The 22,460-nt window shown below is 47.6% G+C and overlaps 1 protein-coding gene across 1 annotated transcript in view; it reads right to left on the bottom strand.

The window, feature by feature from the left end:
- The window catches only part of LOC141265030 (mycolipanoate synthase-like), a 121,876-nt gene that overhangs the window by 79,322 nt on the left and 20,094 nt on the right, over window positions 1-22,460 (bottom strand). The window contains exon 4 of the mRNA XM_073677571.1: window positions 14,899-15,059. Coding sequence (XP_073533672.1) covers window positions 14,899-15,059 — 161 coding nt within the window. The remainder of the gene's footprint in view (window positions 1-14,898; window positions 15,060-22,460) is intronic.

Raw genomic sequence — 22,460 nt, 5'->3', positions numbered from 1 at the left:
TACTAGGAGTCCATCTAGCTGGCACTGTATAAAGCACCTTTCACCGATTAGGTTGATGAGGCTATCTTTACTGACTGAGGAATCCTCCTCACAGGAGTACATTGTTTGACCTCCGCACTGGGCATTAAGTAACTGATGCCCCTGTCTCCCTTGAAGCTGTTGTAGACGGAAACACACTTGGGGATAGTACTGACGCAGCCATTTTTACCTCATGCGCTGATTTGGATGAGATTTGGATTTTCTGGCGCCTTCTCTGTGTCGCGGTTACCACTGGTAACTTCCTGTCTTTTAACCCAAACAACCGTTACCATTGGCATTCCTTGGCATAATGTCCTTCCCCACCACATCTTAGACAGTAGACACACCGTACTCTGATTTGATGAACGCCACGCTTCACAAGCTGGGTATCTTCGGTTTTGGAACCACTTCCTGGCCTGGAACGAATCAACTTTTTCACCTCAATCAACTCGGCTTGCAGTTCTCCTATTACTTCCTTCCAATCAGAGCTGGCAGGCCTCTCTTTTGTTGGTGATTTAAGGTTCACTCTTGGAGGTGGCACTGGAGGGTCTCTATGATGATCTTCGGACTGGCCACCGGTGGTCTCCAACTTCAGCTGACTCATTTTGGTGATCTTAGGATTAGAGCCTTTCTTTAACTTCTGTTCGCTCTCTGACTCCAAACTAGCGGCTTCATTCATTTTTTCAGTTAGGACTTCGTCCAAAATGCCAGGATCTTCTAGGTACTGTTTCAGCTACAACTTGATATCTTTGCTGATTAATCCCATTCCCAATGATCTCAAGAATTTCTTCTGGACTAGTCCAGCATCAAACTTCTCTTCCGCTTCTACATCTCTGGATACAAACAACAGTCTATCCTTCAGTTCAATTGCTCTGAACAAGAAATTTTGGGGGGATTCATTTTTTTTCTGTGAGAGGTTACTGAGTCGGTGGAACAATTCTAAAGCACTCTCTTTATAGTGCCCTTTTAAAATCATCTTCAGCTGTTGCAAGGTCAATTGACTTTTCATTTCTAGCATACTACGGAGGTTCAGTCCTGGGCTGATCGCTTTCACCACCCCCTCAACGATCTCATCTGGCTGGTAGGCTTTCTGTAAGCCTGCATCGATCTGGTGCAACAAGTTCATATAAGACAGTCTCTCCAATCTGTCCCAGGATCTTGAATTCTTTCGTTATGGTGATTTGTGGTGTTAGAGAGGACTGTCTTCCTGATTTATCTAACCAAACAGGTTAAAGGCCCTGTCTGAGTCTATCACCCGTTCAGAGATTTTGGTCTATTCCTGCAGGACTGTTGTTAGGGCTTTGAATTGTTCTTTCAGTTCCTGTAGTTCAGTCTGTGGACTGAGATTCCTGCTTTTGGTAATTGGTGCTGCCCCTCCATCCTCCAACTTCAATCTGGTTAGAAACTGTGTTAGTTCCTGGAGGAATGTCCCCATGATGTCTTCAGCTTCTTTATCCCCCAGCTCATCCATTTTTGCATTAATTGCTGCTAACAGTTGCCTGCGGTTGTGTGCTTTGGAAATCTGTTCTACTGACATCTTTATATGTTTTGCCACTATTCTCAATTCTTCACAGGTTAACTGAAGAAGCAGCTCACTAATTCTGTCTATTTGTATTTCCACATCCATTGCTGCTAGTGAGTTTTTCTTTAGGGCTGGTCCCCTTTAACTGGTGTTGCAGAGTTGAGTTGAGGTGCTGTGCTGCTGTGTTTTTCCAGACACTTTTCCTCTTCTCCCTCTACACGCTAATTCCCACTCAGGATTCTCTGTACGGGTCACCAATGGTAGAACAGTAGCATTTAATAAGAAGCCGCACAGCCAGTGCAAGTTAAGTCATACGAGCAACAGGCTCCAGTGACAAACAATACAGTTTCCTTAGCAGCACAGCAGTTCACAGTCTTCCCAGTAGTACAGGACAGCACAGATCTAATGCAAAGGCACATTAATGAACACAGCATTCTTTACAGCACAGCACTACTTCTGCATGTCACACAAGAACCTGACTATCATGGATCTGAGCTGGTGATATTGGCAGATTCCCCTGACCAGCAAGGCATGGGAACTCTCTACCTTTCTCACCCCATTCAGACTGTACGAGTCCACTATGATGTCATTTGGCATGAAGAATGCCCCTGCTACTTTTCAGCGGATGGTTAACACGCTACTCAAGGGACTTCAAGGGTACGTGGCCGCATACCTGGATGACATTGCCATCTTCAGTTCCACCTGGGAGGATCACTCTCTGATGCATGTGGTTCACTTCGAACAGGGGGGCTTACGCTGAGTAACGTTATGTGAAGGACCTAGGAACACGCTGGAAGCTCAGGCCCCCATGAGACCCAGCGAACACATGGTCAGATGTCACCAGTTGACCTGATTCATCTGCTTATATCTTTTGTCCTACTACTATTGTATTTGTATTGTGACACAGGTACTTTAGATGCAGTGACACAGAAACACAGAGCAGCCAGTACAGGGTTAATAAACAGGGGGGATTTATTGTAACAGGGTCAATCTCCACACAGGGAGTAACAGGGGAAATTTGGGGACAACAAGGGGAGTAGCAGGTAACAGACTATAACTGACAATCCACAGTTTGGCTGGATGCAGCAGAGTTGACATGGTTGTAATCGGCAGTTTTACACTTAGCTGACTCTTGTTCCCCACAAGGCAGTTGCTGGCTGATGCCGGTGTTGTTTTCTTCTGGCTTCCCCGCCTAAACAATGCTCCATCTTCTGGCGGCAGCGGACAGTCTCTGGTTTGACCCGCTGAGCCCCTAGTCCATAACACTGCACCTCACTTGCTCAGCTCCACATCTTCTGGTGGCAGCGGGTGATCTCCGGTTTGACCCACTGAGCCCCTAGTCCATAACACTGCACCTCACTTGCTCGGCTCCACGGACCCTGCGTCTCTTCTCCCTCTAGTGGGGTTTGACCCCAACTGAACACTCTCTGCTTTCCCGTGCAAAATAACTCCTTTTTCTCCCTCTTCCTAGACACGCCCCCAGCTCCCCAGTCACCTGACTCCTGAGCTCTGGCTCTGGACACGCCCCCAGCTTCCCGGTCACCTAACTCCTGTGTAGAGATGAGCGTTGTTCTACTCGAACTGTTCGCCAATCTCAAATTCGAGCTGTTTTGGGCGGTGTTCGAGCCGTTCGGCGAACACGAACGATTTGAGAAAAATTCGGCTGTTCGAGGTTATGTTCGATAACTGTTCGTGCACCAAAATCATAACTGGATTTTTTCTCAGTAATGATGAAAATTAATGTTAATACGCAGTTTGAGTGTACAGCGGGGTGGGGGGAGGGGCAGGGGATGGATCTCTGCAGGAATAATGAAGATCTCCATTTTTTTTTCTCTTTCCCGCATTTACAGTGGGGAGGTGCAATCTGTCAGCCTATCAGCAGCGCACACACGGAGCGAAGTGCTTTTTTCACACAAGCAAGGGCATGTGTCATTGGCAGTGTATGTCACATGTCCTTGCCCTATAAGACCAAGCCATTTTCCCCGTCGCCACCATTTTCTCACTGCTGCAGCTGCATGTTAGACGGCACCGCTGTTGCTGTGTGCGCTATACCTTGTTAATTTCAAGCCAATTTTCGCACAAATCTACAGATAGCTTGGGAGTAGGGAATAGTTGTGATTGCAGTCCTTTTAAGGACTAGGTTACAGCATTTCCTATGACTTTTATCAGGCAGGTCTGTGCTCTTAAATAGATAGATTGTGGGAGTAAAGACTAATTGTAATTGCAGTCCTTTTCAGGACTAGGTTACATCAGTTCCTATCAGTTTTTGCCAGGCAGGTCTGTGCCAGTGCTGTGCAAGTTTTTTTCACAGCATTTGGCTGAATCTAGCAAAGCTAATCCTTTTTGGCCTATTGCAGAGTGTGTTAGTCAGTGGAGTAGCCTATCTGTGTTGCAAGAAATACCACCTGTGCATAGAATACCAATTTTTTTACTGCATCTAGTGAAGTAAAATCTTTTGGGCATAGCATCATTCTATTAGTCCATCTATACTGACCTCCATCAGGTTGCAAATTGAATATAATTTTTTTCTGCATCTAGCTCTGAAAAAATATTTGGGCTTCTAGCAGTGTGTGGGACTTGTTCTATTAGTCCATCTATACTGACCTCCATCAGGTTGCAAACTGAATATAATTTTTTTCTGCATCTAGCTCTGAAAAAATATTTGGCCTTCTAGCAGTGTGTGGGACTTTCTCTATTAGTCCATCTATACTGACCTCCATCAGGTTGCAAACTGAATATATTTTTTTTCTGCATCTACCTCTGAAAAAATATTGGGCTTCTAGCTGTGTGTAGGACTTGTTCTATTAATCCATCTATACAGACCTCCATCAGGTTGCAAACTGAATATATTTTTTTTCTGCATCTACCTCTGAAAAAATATTTGGGCTTCTAGCTGTGTGTGGGACTTGTTCTATTAGTCCATCTATACTGACCTCCATCAGGTTGCAAATTAAAAATAATTTTTATCTGCATCTACCTCTGAAAAAATATTTGGGCTTCTAGCTGTGTGTGGGACTTGTTCTATTAGTCCATCTATACTGACCTCCATCAGGTTGCAAACTGAATATAATTTTTTTCTGCATCTAGCTCTGAAAAAATATTTGGCCTTCTAGCAGTGTGTGGGACTTTCTCTATTAGTCCATCTATACTGACCTCCATCAGGTTGCAAATTAAAAATAATTTTTATCTGCATCCAGCTCTGAAAAAATATTTGGCCTTCTAGCAGTGTGTGGGACTTTCTCTATTAGTCCATCTATACTGACCTCCATCAGGTTGCAAATTAAAAATAAATTTTTGTCTGCATCTAGCTCTGAAAAAATATTTGGCCTTCTAGCAGTGTGTGGGACTTTCTCTATTAGTCCATCTATACTGACCTCCATCAGGTTGCAAACTGAATATATATTTTTTCTGCATCTACCTCTGAAAAAATATTGGGCTTCTAGCTGTGTGTGGGACTTGTTCTATTAATCCATCTATACAGACCTCCATCAGGTTGCAAACTGAATATAATTTTTTTCTGCATCTACCTCTGAAAAAATATTTGGGCTTCTAGCTGTGTGTGGGACTTGTTCTATTAGTCCATCTATACTGACCTCCATCAGGTTGCAAACTCAATATAATTTTTTTCTGCATCTACCTCTGAAAAAATATTGGGCTTCTAGCTGTGTGTGGGACTTGTTCTATTAATCCATCTATACAGACCTCCATCAGGTTGCAAACTGAATATAATTTTTTTCTGCATCTAACTCTGAAAAAATATTTGGGCTTCTAGCTGTGTGTGGGACTTGTTCTATTAGTCCATCTATACTGACCTCCATCAGGTTGCAAACTGAAAATAATTTTTTGTCTGCATCTAGCTCTGAAAAAATATTTGGCCTTCTAGCAGTGTGTGGGACTTTCTCTATTAGTCCATCTATACTGACCTCCATCAGGTTGCAAATTAAAAGTAATTTTTATCTGCATCTACCTCTGAAAAAGTATTTGGGCTTCTAGCTGTGTGTGGGACTTGTTCTATTAGTCCATCTATACTGACCTCCATCAGGTTGCAAACTGAATATAATTTTTTTCTTCATCTAGCTCTGAAAAAATATTTGGCCTTCTAGCAGTGTGTGGGACTTTCTCTATTAGTCCATCTATACTGACCTCCATCAGGTTGCAAATTAAAAATAATTTTTATCTGCATCCAGCTCTGAAAAAATATTTGGCCTTCTAGCAGTGTGTGGGACTTTCTCTATTAGTCCATCTATACTGACCTCCATCAGGTTGCAAATTAAAAATAATTTTTTGTCTGCATCTAGCTCTGAAAAAATATTTGGCCTTCTAGCAGTGTGTGGGACTTTCTCTATTAGTCCATCTATACTGACCTCCATCAGGTTGCAAACTGAAAATAATTTTTTGTCTGCATCTACCTCTGAAAAAATATTTGGCCTTCTAGCTGTGTGTGGGACTTGTTCTATTAGTCCATCTATACTGACCTCCATCAGGTTGCAAACTGAATATATTTTTTTTCTGCATCTACCTCTGAAAAAATATTGGGCTTCTAGCTGTGTGTGGGACTTGTTCTATTAATCCATCTATACTGACCTGCATCAGGTTGCAAACTGAAAATAATTTTTTGTCTGCATCTACCTCTGAAAAAATATTTGGGCTTCTAGCTGTGTGTGGGACTTTCTCTATTAGTCCATCTATACTGACCTCCATCAGGTTGCAAATTGAATATAATTTTTTTCTGCATCTAACCCAGCCAATAGTTTTGGCCTAATACCACAGTTTGGCCACTCAGCTCTGCTCGGTTCCCATCCATTGTTTTTTTGTGCAAACAACTCCAGAGTTGTGAATTAGTTAACCACCAAAATGAGTGGAAAAAGGCCTGCTGCTGGTGGAAAGGGGAATAGGCGTGTTGGGAAGGGGAAAAAAGGTTGTGTCCGTGGGGTAGGTGTTAAAGCAACAGTAACATCTGCAGAAGAAAGACCATCTTCCAGCCAAACTAAAATGTCTACTTCTTTTAGCGGACAATGTGATAAGATCCCTTTCTTACGGCCACGCCAATCGCTACAAATTCCAGATGAGGCACAAAAACAGCAGGTGCTTCAACGGATATCAAGTGCTCCTTTAAGTGGGCTCTCCTCCACATCAACTTCAACATCACAAATACTCCAGTCCTCAAAGGTGTCACCCCAATCGCACTTGCTTCCTCACAGCTCCCAAATCTCCAGCTGCCCGTCTGAGTATGAGGTAGAACAGATGGTTGAGTCTGCAGAGCTGTTTACTCATACTATAGCCTGGGAATCAGAGGTCGACTCCAGCGCTTCTGTGAATCCAGACGAGGAAATGATCTGCACTGATGCCCAGAATCTTTATGAATCGGATCCAGGACCAGACGCAGAAGGTTCTGACCATAATGTAGACCCTCATTCCCAAACTGTAACTCCTGTTGGTGGAGACAATGAGGAAGACGATGATGAGACTCAAATACCTGATTGGAGCGACAACTTTAGTTTTTTGTCAGGGCAGGAACAGGTTGGCTCTGAGGACGACGGGTGTGATAACGCACAGGGTGATGATGATGAGGTTGGAGATCCCACTTACTGTCAACCCACAGTCAGCCAAGAGATGAGGTCAGCAGAGGAGGTGGAGGAAGATGCTAGTGACGACGAGGTCAGGTTGCGCCTTCCTGGACAGAGACGTAGTACTGGAAGCACGTCAACAACTGCATCCTCAAACACAACTCTGCCTCTCACCACAAGTCGTGGTGGCTCTTCAGGTCGTATGGGTGCTAAGCCTTGCATAGCCTGGGCATTTTTTCAGATCGATAAAGATGACCCAACTCGTGTTATCTGTAACATTTGTCAGCAAAAGCTAAGTAGAGGCCAAAAAATACATAGTTTGAGTACTTCATGCATGAACCGGCACATGGACATGAAGCATAAGTTGCAGTGGGAAGCTCAGTGTGCTACAATGCGGCCTAGCCGGCCGGGCCAACTACCGTCTGCCATATCTTGTGCATTCGCGGCCTCTTCATCCTCTGTGACTGGGGGGACAGCAGTCACACCTGTTTTGGGGCGCAGACCTGCCACCTCTTTACCCGCAACAGCCAGCGTGATTGGCAGGTCATCATTTTCTTTGGAGGTGGTAACACCAGCTGGTGTTGAGCGCTGTCCGACATCGATAGCACCACCTTTGGATCAAGGCAACCTAACATGTCCGCCTGCATCTTCCTCACAGACCGGCAGTTTGCCGGGGACACCCTTATCAACCCCGTCTAAGCACAATAGCCAGCCCTCGGTCCCTCAGATGTGGACAAGTAAAAGACCATTTCCTCCTAGCCATGAGAAAGCTAAGAGGTTGAATTTCACCATCTGCAAGCTCTTGGCTACAGAAATGCTGCCTTTCCGCCTGGTGGACACAGAGGATTTTCGAGACCTTATGTCGGTCGCAGTGCCCCAGTACCAGATGCCCAGTCGGCAATACTTCTCAAAGAAAGGTGTGCCTGCGCTCCACCAGCATGTCGCACACAACATCACCGCTTCTTTGAGAAACTCTGTGTGTGACAGGGTGCATTTCACCACAGACACTTGGACGAGTAGGCATGGACAGGGGCGTTACATGTCGCTGACTGGGCACTGGGTAACTATGGTGACAGCAGGACAAGGGGCTGCTGTCCAAGTCTTGCCGTCCCCACGAGTTGTGCGTCAATCCTCTTTATGTCAAAGTTCCTCCACTGCTTCTGCCTCCTCAACCTCCTCTCGGTCTTCCACCTGCACCCAAAGCCTGTCTGGTCATGCCACAAGCTTTCTAACTGCACAGAAAGGATCCTGCACACCTCCTTACTATGCTGGCAGTAGGGCTCAACGTCATCAGGCGGTTTTTACTTTGAAATGTCTGGGAAATGTGAGTCACACAGCTGAGGAGTTGTGGTCAGCTCTGGAGAACCAATTTCATGAATGGTTGTCTCCACTGGACCTGAAACCAGGGAAGGCCGTGTGCGACAATGCTGCAAACCTGGGTGCGGCCCTTCGCCGGGGCAATGTCACACACGTGGCTCACGTGTTGAACCTGGTTGTCCAGCAATTTTTAGCCCACTATCCCAGACTAGATGGCCTTCTGCAGAGGGCACGGTCGCTGTGTGCTCACTTCCGCCGTTCGCATCCCGCAGCTCAGCGACTTACATCTCTACAGAAGTCGTTGGGCCTGCCACTTCACCGGCTAAAATGCGATGTGCCTACCCGGTGGAATTCAACTCTGCACATGTTGCAGCGACTGTGGCAGCACCGACAAGCCCTGGTGCAATACGTTCTGACGTATAGCCTGGGCCAACGAGATCCGGAGGTGGGGCAAATCACGCTGGAGGAGTGGTCTCAGATCAGGGACCTATGCACCCTTCTGCACAGTTTTGAAATGGCGACGAAGATGTTTAGTGCTGACGATGCCATTATCAGCATGACTATTCCGGTGATTTACATGCTGGAGCACATGTTAAACAGAATTTGGAGTCAGGTGGTGGCACAAGAGGAGGTGGAGGAAGTAGAGGAGGAGGAGTTGTATGCGGAAGGGCTAACATCTGCAAGGTCCAGACGGTCGGCAGCACCAAGGCGGCAGGCATGTGAGGGTGGGGGAGATGGTTTTACCAGGGCGCATGGTAGCAGCCAAACTAGTGAGGAAGGTGCAGGAGCCCAGGAAGAAGTGGAGGACGAACTGATGGAAGACTCATCAGATGAGGGAGACCTTGATCACATTTCTGTTGTGCGAGGTTGGGGGGAGAGGACAGAGGAAGGAAGCATGATTGTTACCTCGCCACCAACACAACAGGGACTTGGTGCTCCTGGATGCGCAACACACATGAGTGCCTTCTTGCTGCACTACCTGCAACATGACCCTCGAATTGTGAGAATTAAAAATAATCCTGACTACTGGGTTGCCACACTGTTAGATCCCCGGTACAAAAGTAAATTTGCAGAAATTATTCCTGCCATAGAAAGGGATGCACGCATGCAGGAGTATCAGCAGAGACTGTTGCAGAATCTTACATGTGCTTTTCCACAAAACACCAGTGGTGCACGTAGTGAATCTCACAGTTCCAACTTGCCAACCGTGGGACCGTCAAGTGTTCAGCACTCAAACCGTAACAGAACCACAGTATCTGCTGGTAACATCAATTTTGTGGAATCACCCTACCAACCGTTTTAAGCTTTCAAATTACTAATCATGTTTATCTGTATCTTGACTGGAAAATAATTTGGGCTTTGTAGCAGTGTGCAGCACTGATCCTATTAGCCCATCAATACTAAGCTCCACCAGATTTAAAATTAATAATAATTTTTAGCTGCATCTAGCCCGGAAAATAATTTTGGGGCTCCGAGATGCGCAAGACACATAAGTGCCTTTTTGCTGCACTACCTGCAACATGACCCTCATATTGTCAGAATTCGAAATAATCATGACTACTGGGTTGCCACACTCTTAGATCCCCCAAACTTTTCGATCAACCTTTTCATTTTAATAAAGACCAAAAAAATGGTAATTTTTGAAATTATAAGCATTAGCAGGTTATTAGAAACTGAAATCAAACAGTTTTCAACTCAAAACTTTATTCTAGGTGATGTTACATTTTCACATAGGACCCCTTGTTCGAAAGGAGCTTCTGAACTCTCTCGTCCATTGAATTTGTCAGGTTTTGGATGGTTTCTGCTTCAATTGTTTTGCATGAGGACAGAATACCCTCCCAGAGCTGTTGCTTAGATGTGAACTGCCTCCCGCCATCATAGACACTCCTTTTGATGATGCTCCAGAGGTTCTGAATGGGGTAGAGGTCAGGGGAGCATGGGGGTCACACCATAAGTTTGTCCCCTTTTATGCCCATATCAGCCAGAGATGCAGATGTTTTATGTGCAGCATGAGATGGTGCATTATCATGCAAAAAAATGATCTTGCTGTGAAATACATGGTTCTTCTTCTTGAACCATGGCAGGAAGTGCTGTTTGAGAAAATCCACATACATTATGGAGTTCATCTTTAGCGCCTTCAGGGATCCTAAAGGGGCCGACAATCTCTCTCCCCATGATTCCAGCCCAAAACATTACTCCACCTCCTCCTTGTTGGCGCTGTAGCCGTGTTTGCGTGGGGTGTCCATCAACCAGCCATCCTCCACTCCATCCATCTGGACCATCGAGCGCTGCACGGCACTCATCCGTGAACAAAACAGTTTTGAAATCAGTCTTCATGTAATGTTTGGCCCACTGGAGCCATTTCTGCTTGTGTGAAGTGGATAGAGGAGGTCGACAGGATGGCATATGCACAGCTGCAAACCTCTGAAGGACCCTGCATCTTGTTGTTCGGGGGACGTTGGAGGCACCAGCAGCTTCAAAAACTTGTCTGCTGCTATGACAAGCCTTTTTTGCCGCTGCTCTTTTAACCTGACGTAATTGCCTGTAGGAAAGAGTCCTCAATTTGCCCTTATCAGCACGCACACGTGTGTACTGTGAATCAGCTACTTACTTCTTGATTGCCAAGACACTTCATCCTGATCATCGCACAATGTTGATTGTAGTCATGCCTTGATCTAAACACTCCACAATTTGTTGCTTCTCAGCAGCCGACACATCCTTTTTCTTTCCCATTTTGGCAGAAAATGTAGGCTGCTTAATAATGTGAGACAGCCTTCTTAAGTAGTCTTGCCTTTCATTGGACACACCTGCCAAACTAATTAGCACAGGTGTCTGCAATTGCTTACAATGATATAAAGAGCCCTGACACACATCACCATCAATGAGTTTAACTGACAAACAAACAAATTCTTTCCTTATCACTCCTAAACACTTTTTGCATAATAATTTGGAACACAGTGTACATGTGCTTTTCCACAAAACACCAGTGGTTCACGTAGTGAATCTTACAGTTCTAACTTGCCAACCGTGGTCTGTATGGAGTTGTTCAATAAAGGGCCCAAAATTAAGATAACATAGATGGGAGAGGTCTCTATGAATAGGAATTCCTAAGTATTTGATACCCTGTGAGGGCCAGGCAAAGGGAAAGTTGGACTGGATGGAATCCTATATGGATTTGGGGAGGGAGACATCGAGGGCCTCAGACTTCGCTGCATTGATTTTAAAATTTGACCATGTAACAAAGTGATCTATTTCAGCCATAACAGCATGGATGGATATATGTGATTGAGTGATATATACTAGTACATCATCAGCAAATAGAGAGCACTTGTACTCGGTGCCTCCCACCTCAATCCACCTAATATTGGGGTTATGGCGAATTGATGAGAGCAGGTGCTCCGTCACTAGGATGTATAAGAGAGGGGACAGAGGACATCCCTGCCTTGTCCCATTGGTGATTGTGAAAGGTGATGAAAATGTTCTGATGCACCCCCTGGGCCTTGGGACACCCGGAGCCGGACCCTTTTTGGTGGATGCTGGTGGTTGTAGTCTTCGTGGCGGCGACCCGGTTCCGTGGCTCAGGGTGGTCAAACCAGTGGCGGAACTATTTATGTGGTTTTGATGTTTAAATGTCCGACTACGCCACCCATGGATTGCGGTCAGAGTGAACCGCCGCTGCAGGGCAGACCGCTGAGGCTGGTGTTATGGGTGCAGCAGAGCATAGCATAACTCCCCACGGGAGGAGTATAGCCTCAGGGCAGTGTATGCGGAGGATGGGGGTGATGGTGCAGGGCAGCAGCAGTAACGACACGGAGTCAGTGATGCAGTCCATTGCCTTTACTCACAGTTCTTATTATCCAGACCACGTCTGCAGGTAACGGCTGCCCACGTCGTACTGTGCTCACCAGGTGAGGGGCTCAGACAACTCCCAGATAACTTTGGAGCGCTTCACAGGACCCCCTTTGTGTGTCCTTTGTCTGGCCTTTCTTACCAACCCTTCTGTCCGGCTGCCTCGGGCCTCCTCTTGGTAAACTTGGCGCCAGTTTCCCTGACCCTATGTGCTGCCCTCCTAGCGGGTGTAGCGAGGGGCTGCGCCACATAAAATGTCACAGCCTCCGGTTTCTAGCTGAGGGTCGTTTCCTGCCTCCACTAGTTTCGGGGACCGGTCTCCCCGTTTGGCCTGACCCCTCCACGCAGGTGGATTCGGGCGTGCGGTGGCGACTCGCCCATCCGCACCCCTGGGATCCCTTCGTTCCTCGTTCCTGGAGCCTTCTCCGCTCCTCTTCCTTCCTTCTCCCTCTTCCAGGCCTGGGCCTCTGTTACTAGGCCCGCCTCCGGAGCAGAGCTCATGCAGAGCCCCTGCTCCCTGCCACTTCTGCTCAGACTTCTCTGCACTGAACTAAGATGGTGCCCACCTTTTATACTCCCTTCTCAATGCACCCAGGAACTGCTTCCTCCCTGCTCCTGCACTACAGGGTTCCCCTTCCTCAGTGTTCCCTCCCCCCACTCCAGCCAGGGACAGGGACTGTCGTGCCCATCTCAGGGGCATATTGGTCACCCTGCCCCACGGCAATGTGGTGTAATGCATGCAGGTGTCGGGTCCTGATCCACACTCCATCCTTACCTGAGAGTGAGATATCACACCTCTGGGTGAGGTGCAATACCTCTGTAGCAACAGAGCCCTCAGGGTGCTACAGTTCCATTTATCTTCAGCCTAGGTGACGTATTGCGATACAGGGCCGTGATTTTGGCTATAAAAGGGTCCCCTAGACCCCTACCCCAAGCTTTTTAAGAGAATCATATATGGCGTGCCAGGAGACTCTATGGAATGCTTTCTCAGCATCCAACGAGAGTATCTAATTACAAATTTTTAACTGCATCTAGCCCAGGAAATACTTTGTGCCTAGTAGCAGTGTCTGCTAGTCAGCGGATTATCCCGGCTGTTAAGCAAGCTACACCACCTGTAGTTTGGACACTTAATTTTTTCAAAGCAAATGCTTCGGGACCACAGGATACTCAGTGAAGAGCATTAGGAGGCACCCCAAGGCATAGGGGCTGGGACTGGCAGTAGGATGCCTTGCGGTGGACAGCCGAGCTCGATCCTTATAAAAGCTTTTTAACTGCAGCAGCTTTAGTGGACGCTACTGGAGCTGGAATTACGCGGCTGCTGGCATGAGACTTGCCCTCCAATAGATCCTTGTAAATGGATTTTAAGTGTATTCATTCAAATTAGAGAGACAATTTAAATTAAAAAGCTTAGAGCTGCCTCCACCACAGGTGGGCTCGCTCGACCCACCAGCGGACAGGCACCAGTATTGGGAGAGGGGGGCTGGCCGTCAGGGTTCACCGCGGCTCTGGCACAAACCCGGCGACACGGAGGTGGCACGGGCAGGAGCGGACTGAACGTGTCGGCTTCTCACTTTTTGGATTTTAGAAGGGCATGACATGCCTATATCTGTGTCTCCCCCTCCTTTTACTCCTCCACCTCTTTTCTTTTCTCATGACTATATGTACTTGTCACTTTTCCATGTGTTAGTTGTGTCTTCTGAGTAGTTTGTCAGCTTTTGGACACCTTTGAAGGTGTTTTCTATGTGTTTCTATGTGTTTTTGTTTGCCTGCCATTGGTTTTAACGGTGTTCGAAGGTGTTCGACGAACAGTTCGGCGAACACACGGGTGTTCGACGAACCGAACCGAACTCGAACACTACGGGGGTGGCTCAACACTACTCCTGTGCTCGCAGTCTGTCTTTCCCCTGCAACCTGAGGCACGGCCCCGGAAGTTTCAGGTCCCTTGTTCTGAAAGTACTTACACCCCGGTCTTCCCCCTTACAGTATATCTGACCATTATATATGTATAACCCTTGTGTATATAGTGTGCCCTTAAGGCAATTAAAAATATAATTTAACCTTGGGTTGCCCTTTTATCTTGATTCGCGAAACCACACATCCGTTGCTTGGTTTAATTTCCCATACTACCGGAGCTGGTTTCTGGCCCGATATAATTACTGTTAACAGACTGGGCTTATATCGAATAGGAACTGGTGGTGGCTCTACAGGGCTAATAAGGTTCTGTTTCACTGGGGCTAGTGAAAGGGGCCTCTCAACCTGTCAGGGGTGTGAGTGAGTGTGGTGCCACATCAGTGACTGAGCGGGACACCTCTTCTCACTCCTGGTACCTTCCTGAGTCCGTGAAGACAGGGGCTGTCTGTGTAAAACTGTACCAATCTGACCTTACATGTCCCCGAGGGGTACGGAACGTCACGTTGGTGCAAAGTGAGGATCCCTATCACGTGATCCGTCTAACCTAATAGTGACGTTAGGCGGGCGGTGAAGTGCAGATTCATCACAACATCTGTTTAGACAAATGATGCCCAACTTTATGGTACCCTAAAGTGTTGTTTATGCAACTTACTTATCTTTGAAAACTTTTTTATTTATATATTTTAGGAAATGTTATTATAATAATTTTCTTACCTATAAAGACTCCAATGTTACTTCCATGTATGGTTTCGGAGGCATAGCCTGCATCTTCCAGAGCTCTGTATGTGCATTCAAGCAATAGCTTGTGTTGTGGGTCCATATTTTCAGTCTCTGATTTAGTCATACCAAATACTTTGTTGTCAAATTCATCAATCCTTAATAAATAAAAAAGGGATTTTTTAGCTTTTTTATATTTCCAAAAATCTTCTTTATAGCTTTGATATACATCATGATACAGTACATGATTCCAATATCATCAAGAAAAATGCAAAACCCCTAAAATGTATTAGTTGTGAGTAGTGTTGAGCGATACCTTCCGATATCGGGAAATATCGGATCGGATTGGATCGGACCGATACCGAAAAAGTATCGGATATCGCCGATTCCGATACCGGAAACCAATGCAAGTCAATGGGACATAAATATCGGAATTAAAATAAACCCTTTCTTTCCTTGTAGGTTATTTCTACATGAAGGAAAACAACTAAGAATAATGTAGAATGTATTGGGGGAGGTGGGGGAGACAATAAAGGCATAGAGGTTTAGCCCAGTCAAATGGAATAGCAGGAATTAATATTTTTTTATTATGTTCTGAGTTACGGAAATATTAACTATGTTAAGTATTTTTATATTTTGTCAGATATTTATGTTTCACTACTTCCATGCTCTTCACCTTCTTTTTTACTTCTCCCACACTTTCTCCTTCATCATCCTCAGCATCTTTTTCATCCACTTCTTCTTCACCTTCTTCTTCTTCACCTTCTTCGTATTATTCTTTTTTTTACATTCTTCATATTCTACTTCTTCATCTTCTTCATATTCTTCTTCTTCATCATATTCTTATTTGTGACAGGCATTCCTGTAGTTGTTATCTATAAAAGGTTGGACATTACACCTTTCGTTCTGCCCGTCACAAAAGATTTACAACAGGATTTGTCCGCGTTCAGTTTGGCCTGCAGCAGCAGGTCTTTTCCAGGGGCACCACGAGGAGGAACGGACTCACCCCCATACACTGCTTAGTCATCTTCTGCTTATAATTTAGATATTATCTTTTGCTCTGATTTTTAGTCTTATGCTTAATGTTCTTCCGCTTTTTGTTCTGCAGCTTCTTGTATTTCTGCTTCTTGGTTTTCTGTCTCTTGTTTTTCTGTATCTTGGTGCTTGTCTTCTCTTCTTTGTCTTCTTGGTCAACTTCTTCAGGGTCATCTTCTTGGTCTTCTTCGGGGTGGTCTTCAGGGTCGTCGTCTTCGGGGGTCCTCGTCTTCGGGGTCCTCGTCTTCTTCGGGTTGGTCTTCTGGGTCCTCGTCTTCGGGGTCCTCGTCTTCTTCGGGGTGGTCTTCAGGGTCCTCGTCTTCTTCGGGGTGGTCTTCAGGGTCCTCGTCTTCTTCGGGGTGGTCTTCAGGGTCCTCGTCTTCAGGGTCATTGTCTTCGGGGTCCTCGTCTTCTTAGGGTTGGTCTTCAGGGTCCTCGTCTTCAGGGTCCTCGTCAGGGAGATCCAGAGTGATTACCAAGAACCATTTCAAAAAGCTTGAACTTGGAAATGTAGCAGAAGGTACAAGAAAGCTGAGGAACTACCGAGGACCAGCTGACGGTACTGGAACCCGGATGGATAGCAGAAGGTACAAGAGCCAATGGAACTACCGAGGACCAGCTGATGTTACTGGAACTCGGTTACTAAGCAGGAGGTACCTGTGCCAGAAAGCACTACCAAGGACCAGCAGACGTTGGTGGAACTTGGATACCGAGAAGGAGGCACCTAATCCAAAGGCACTGCCGAGAACCAGCTGACGGTACTGGAACCCGGATGGGTAGCAGAAGGTACAAGAGCCAATGGAACTACCGAGGACCAGCTGATGTTACTGGAACCCGGATGGGTAGCAGAAGGTACAAGAGCCAATGGAACTACCGAGGACCAGCTGATGTTACTGGAACTCGGTTACTAAGCAGGAGGTACCTGTGCCAGAAAGCACTACCAAGGACCAGCAGACGTTGGTGGAACTTGGATACCGAGAAGGAGGCACCTAATCCAAAGGCACTGCCGAGAACCAGCTGACGGTACTGGAACCCGGATGGGTAGCAGAAGGTACCCATGTAAAAAAAAAGTTCAAGGCCGCGAGCCGGCCGCAGTTACCAAAACCCACAGTCCTACAGAGGGTGCTTGTCCTATTGGCACTATGGAACCAGCCTTCATTGCCAGATCCCGCAGCCCACATAGGAGTCACCTAAACTGCAGGCACCATAGAGTCGGCTAACCCGACCGCAACACGACAGGACAACGCATTGGAGGCAAAGTGACGTTGACACTACCCGGAAACAGCTGGCGTGCTGGAACCAGGCTGGGCAGGAGGGAGTACCCGTGCCAAAGACACTGCCGAGAACCAGCTGACGGTACTGGAACCCGGATGGGTAGCAGAAGGTACAAGAGCCAATGGAACTGCCGAGAACCAGCTGGCGGTGCTGGAGCCCAGGGTAAATACTAAAAACAGAAGAGCCAGAGGTGTATTTGGAGGAGGTTTTAAATCCGTACTACAGTGGATGTGGACAAAGCAGGAGAATTTGCCGGACACACAGCTGGGGATCAGCTGACGTTACTGAATCCCAATAACACTGGAGCAAGCGTTGACTGTGCAGACGGCACTTCTGAGCAGCAACTAGCGGTATTGGAGCCCAGGGTAAATACTAAAAACGGAGGAGCCAGAGGTGTAATTGGAGCAAGTTTTAAATAAGTAGCACAGTGAATATGGACAGAGCAGGAGAAATTGCCGTGAACACAGCAGGGGAACAGCTGACGTTACCGAACCCCAATAACACCGCAGCAAGTGTTGACTGTGCAGACGGCACTTCCGAGCGCCAACTGGCGGTGCTGGAGCCCAGGGATAAGAATGAAAACAGAGGAGCCAGAGGTGTAATTCGAGCAACTTTAAAATGTGTAGTACAGTGGATGTGGACAAAGCAGGAGAAATTGCCGTCCGCACAGCAGGAGAACAGCTGACGTTACTGAACCCCAATAACACGGCAGCAAGTGTTGACTGTGCAGACAGCACTTCCGAGCGCCAACTGGCGGTGTTGGAGCCCAGGGTAAATACTAAAAACGGAGGAGCCAGAGGTGTAATTGGAGCAAGTTTTAAATAAGTAGCACAGTGAATATGGACAGAGCAGGAGAAATTGCCGTGAACACAGCAGGGGGACAGCTGACGTTACTGAACCCCAATAACATGGTAGCAAGTGTTGACTGTGCAGACGGCACTTCCGAGCGCCAACTGGCGGTGCTGGAGCCCAGGGATAAGAATGAAAACAGAGGAGCCAGAGGTGTAATTCGAGCAACTTTAAAATGTGTAGTACAGTGGATGTGGACAAAGCAGGAGAAATTGCCGTCCGCACAGCAGGAGAACAGCTGACGTTACTGAACCCCAATAACACGGCAGCAAGTGTTGACTGTGCAGACGGCACTTCCGAGCGCCAACTGGCGGTGCTGGAGCCCAGGGATAAGAATGAAAACAGAGGAGCCAGAGGTGTAATTCGAGCAACTTTAAAATGTGTAGTACAGTGGATTTGGACAAAGCAGGAGAAATTGCCGTCCGCACAGCAGGAGAACAGCTGACGTTACTGAACCCCAATAACACGGCAGCAAGTGTTGACTGTGCAGACGGCACTTCCGTGCGCCAACTGGCGGTGTTGGAGCTCAGGGATAATACTGAAAACAGAGGAGCCAGAGGTGTAATTGGAGCAACTTTAAAATCTGTAGTAGTGAGAATGTGGACAGAGCAGGAGAAATTGCCGTCCGCACAGCAGGGGAACAGCTGACGTTACTGAACCCCAATAACATGGTAGCAAGTGTTGACTGTGCAGACAGCACTTCCGAGCGCCAACTGGCGGTGCTGGAGCCCAGGGATAAGAATGAAAACAGAGGAGCCAGAGGAGTAATTGGAGCAACTTTAAAATGTGTAGTACAGTGGATGTGGACAAATCAGGAGAAATTGCCGTCCGCACAGCAGGAGAACAGCTGACGTTACTGAACCCCAATAACACGGCAGCAAGTGTTGACTGTGCAGACGGCACTTCCGAGCGCCAACTGGCGGTGCTGGAGCCCAGGGATAAGAATGAAAACAGAGGAGCCAGAGGTGTAATTGGAGCAACTTTAAAATCTGTAGTAGTGAGAATGTGGACAGAGCAGGAGAAATTGCCGTCCGCACAGCAGGGGAACAGCTGACGTTACTGAACCCCAATAACATGGTAGCAAGTGTTGACTGTGCAGACAGCACTTCCGAGCGCCAACTGGCGGTGCTGGAGCCCAGGGATAAGAATGAAAACAGAGGAGCCAGAGGTGTAATTGGAGCAACTTTAAAATCTGTAGTAGTGAGAATGTGGACAGAGCAGGAGAAATTGCCGTCCGCACAGCAGGGGAACAGCTGACGTTACTGAACCCCAATAACACGGCAGCAAGTGTTGACTGTGCAGACAGCACTTCCGAGCGCCAACTGGCGGTGTTGGAGCCCAGGGTAAATACTAAAAACGGAGGAGCCAGAGGTGTAATTGGAGCAAGTTTTAAATAAGTAGCACAGTGAATATGGACAGAGCAGGAGAAATTGCCGTGAACACAGCAGGGGAACAGCTGACGTTACTGAACCCCAATAACATGGTAGCAAGTGTTGACTGTGCAGACGGCACTTCCGAGCGCCAACTGGCGGTGCTGGAGCCCAGGGATAAGAATGAAAACAGAGGAGCCAGAGGTGTAATTCGAGCAACTTTAAAATGTGTAGTACAGTGGATGTGGACAAAGCAGGAGAAATTGCCGTCCGCACAGCAGGAGAACAGCTGACGTTACTGAACCCCAATAACACGGCAGCAAGTGTTGACTGTGCAGACGGCACTTCCGAGCGCCAACTGGCGGTGCTGGAGCCCAGGGATAAGAATGAAAACAGAGGAGCCAGAGGTGTAATTCGAGCAACTTTAAAATGTGTAGTACAGTGGATGTGGACAAAGCAGGAGAAATTGCCGTCCGCACAGCAGGAGAACAGCTGACGTTACTGAACCCCAATAACACGGCAGCAAGTGTTGACTGTGCAGACGGCACTTCCGAGCGCCAACTGGCGGTGCTGGAGCCCAGGGATAAGAATGAAAACAGAGGAGCCAGAGGTGTAATTCGAGCAACTTTAAAATGTGTAGTACAGTGGATGTGGACAAATCAGGAGAAATTGCCGTCCGCACAGCAGGAGAACAGCTGACGTTACTGAACCCCAATAACACGGCAGCAAGTGTTGACTGTGCAGACGGCACTTCCGAGCGCCAACTGGCGGTGTTGGAGCTCAGGGATTACAGTTCAGGTGGTAGAAACATGAACAGAACAGGAGACCTGGATACTGTTGCCAACCAATTATTTATTCTGGAAGAGGACTGGCAAATTCATGAGAGATCCAGGCCTTGTTCATTTTGAGAAAAGTAAGCCGGTCAACGTTATCGGAGGATAGTCGCATGCGACGGTCTGTTAGTACACCACCTGCGGCACTAAAGACGCGTTCCGATAATACACTAGCAGCAGGGCAAGCTAGCACCTCCAGTGCATACTGACTAAGCTCTGGCCATGTATCCAGCTTACAGACCCAAAACTTGAAGGGAGAAGAGCCGTCTGGGAGTACACTAAGAGGGCAAGACATGTAGTCTGTCACCATCTGACGGAAACGTTGCCTCCTGCTGACTGGAGCTGTCTGTGATGGTGTAGACATTTGTGGCGGCGGGGACACAAAACTTTGCCACATTTCGGCCATACTGGTCTTGCCTTGTGCTGAGGCGCTGCTTCTGCTCCCTCTTTGTGCAGAGCTTCCTCCACTGCCTCGACGCACTGAGCTGCTTTGTAAAGCACTAGCAGCACTGCTCTCGGTTGGAATGGAGAACATGATGGAATGCACCAGTGCGTCTTGGTACTCCCGCATTTTACGCTCCCGGTTCAATGGTGTTATGAGGCTTTGTAAGTTGTCCCGGTAGCGAGGATCTAGGAGGGTGGACACCCAATAATCAGCCGTGTTGAGAATGTGGGCGATGCGGCGGTCGTTTCTGAGGCACTGCAGCATGAAATCAACCATGTGCTGCAGACTGCCAACTGGCCAAGAAACGCTGTCCCCTGCTTGAGGCGTGATCTCTGCCTGCTCTGCATCACCCCACCCTCGCTCTAGATACTGACTACTAGAGCATTGTGTACCTCCCTCCTCTGGACAGATGTCTTCCTCATCCATTGACTCCTCCTCATCCTCCTCACAAAGTGTCCCCTGCCTAGGCCTTTGTGAGGAACCACGTTGCGCAGACTGTAGAGAAGCAGATGGCATTTGTGACTCCTCATCCTCCACCTCTTCCAAAACCTCGTCCCTTAGTGCTTGCAGTGTTTTTTCAAGCAGGCAGATAAGGGGGATAGTCATGCTGACTAGTGCATCATCTGCACTCGCCATCCGCGTGGAATAATCGAAGGCACGCAAAACGTGGCAAATGTCCTTCATAGAGGCCCACTCAGTGGTGGTGAAGTGTGAACGGCGCGCACTGCGACTTGTTTGCGCCTGCTGCAGCTGGTACTCCATTACTGCTGCCTGCTGCTCACACAACCTCTCCAACATATGTAACGTTGAATTCCACCTGGTGGGTAGGTCACATATGATGCGATGTTCCGGAAGACATAATCGGCGCTGCAGAGCTGCAATGCGTGATCTTGCATTGCTGGAACGCCGCAAGTGAGCGCACTCTATGCGGACCTTGTGAAGCAGTGCATCAAGATCCGGATAGTCCCTCAAAAAACTCTGCACGACCAAGTTGAGCACATGTGCCAGACATGGGATGTGAGTGAGGTTGCCTAGGCCCAGAGCTGCCACCAGATTTCGGCCATTGTCACACACTACCATGCCTGGCTGGAGATTCGCTGGCACAAACCACACGTCACTCTGCTGCTTGATGGCATTCCAGAGCTCCTGCGCTGTGTGGCTTCGATTCCCCAAAGAAATTAATTTTAATACGGCCTGTTGACGTTTGGCCACGGCTGTGCTCATATCGGTCATCATAACAGGTAACCGTTCACGGGTCGATGTGGAGGTAGACCGTGACGGCTCCTGCAGCGCTGATTCAGAGGAACTGGAGTATGAGGAGGAGTCAATGTGTACAGACTGGATTCCTGCAATCCTTGGAGTTGGCAGAACACGTACAGCGCCACTCTCAAGATCTGTACCCGGCTCCACAACATTTACCCAATGGGCAGTGAGGGAAAGGTATCGTCCCTGTCCATGCTTACTGGTCCACGCATCAGTGGTCAGGTGGACCTTGCTACTGACGGCGTTTTGTAGCGCATGTTTAATTTTTCCCTCCACATGATGTTGCAGGGCAGGGACGGCTTGCCTGCTGAAATAAAAGCGGCTGGGCACGTTGTATTGTGGGACTGCCAATGCCATAAAGTTACGGAATGTGTCAGTCTCCACCAGCCTGAATGATAGCATTTCAAGGGCCAGTAGTTTAGCAATGCCAGCATTCAGAGCCTGTGCTCGGGGGTGGTTTGCCGAGTATGGGCGCCTTTTCTCCCATGC

The sequence above is a fragment of the Phyllobates terribilis genome, unplaced genomic scaffold, assembly GCF_046119375.1.
Source record: "Phyllobates terribilis strain yellow unplaced genomic scaffold, ASM4611937v1 Scaffold_4__5_contigs__length_816908805, whole genome shotgun sequence".
Classification (NCBI taxonomy): Eukaryota; Metazoa; Chordata; class Amphibia; order Anura; family Dendrobatidae; genus Phyllobates; species Phyllobates terribilis.
The sequence above is the reverse complement of the archived record's forward strand: the minus strand, read 5'-3'. Positions and strand labels throughout refer to the sequence as shown.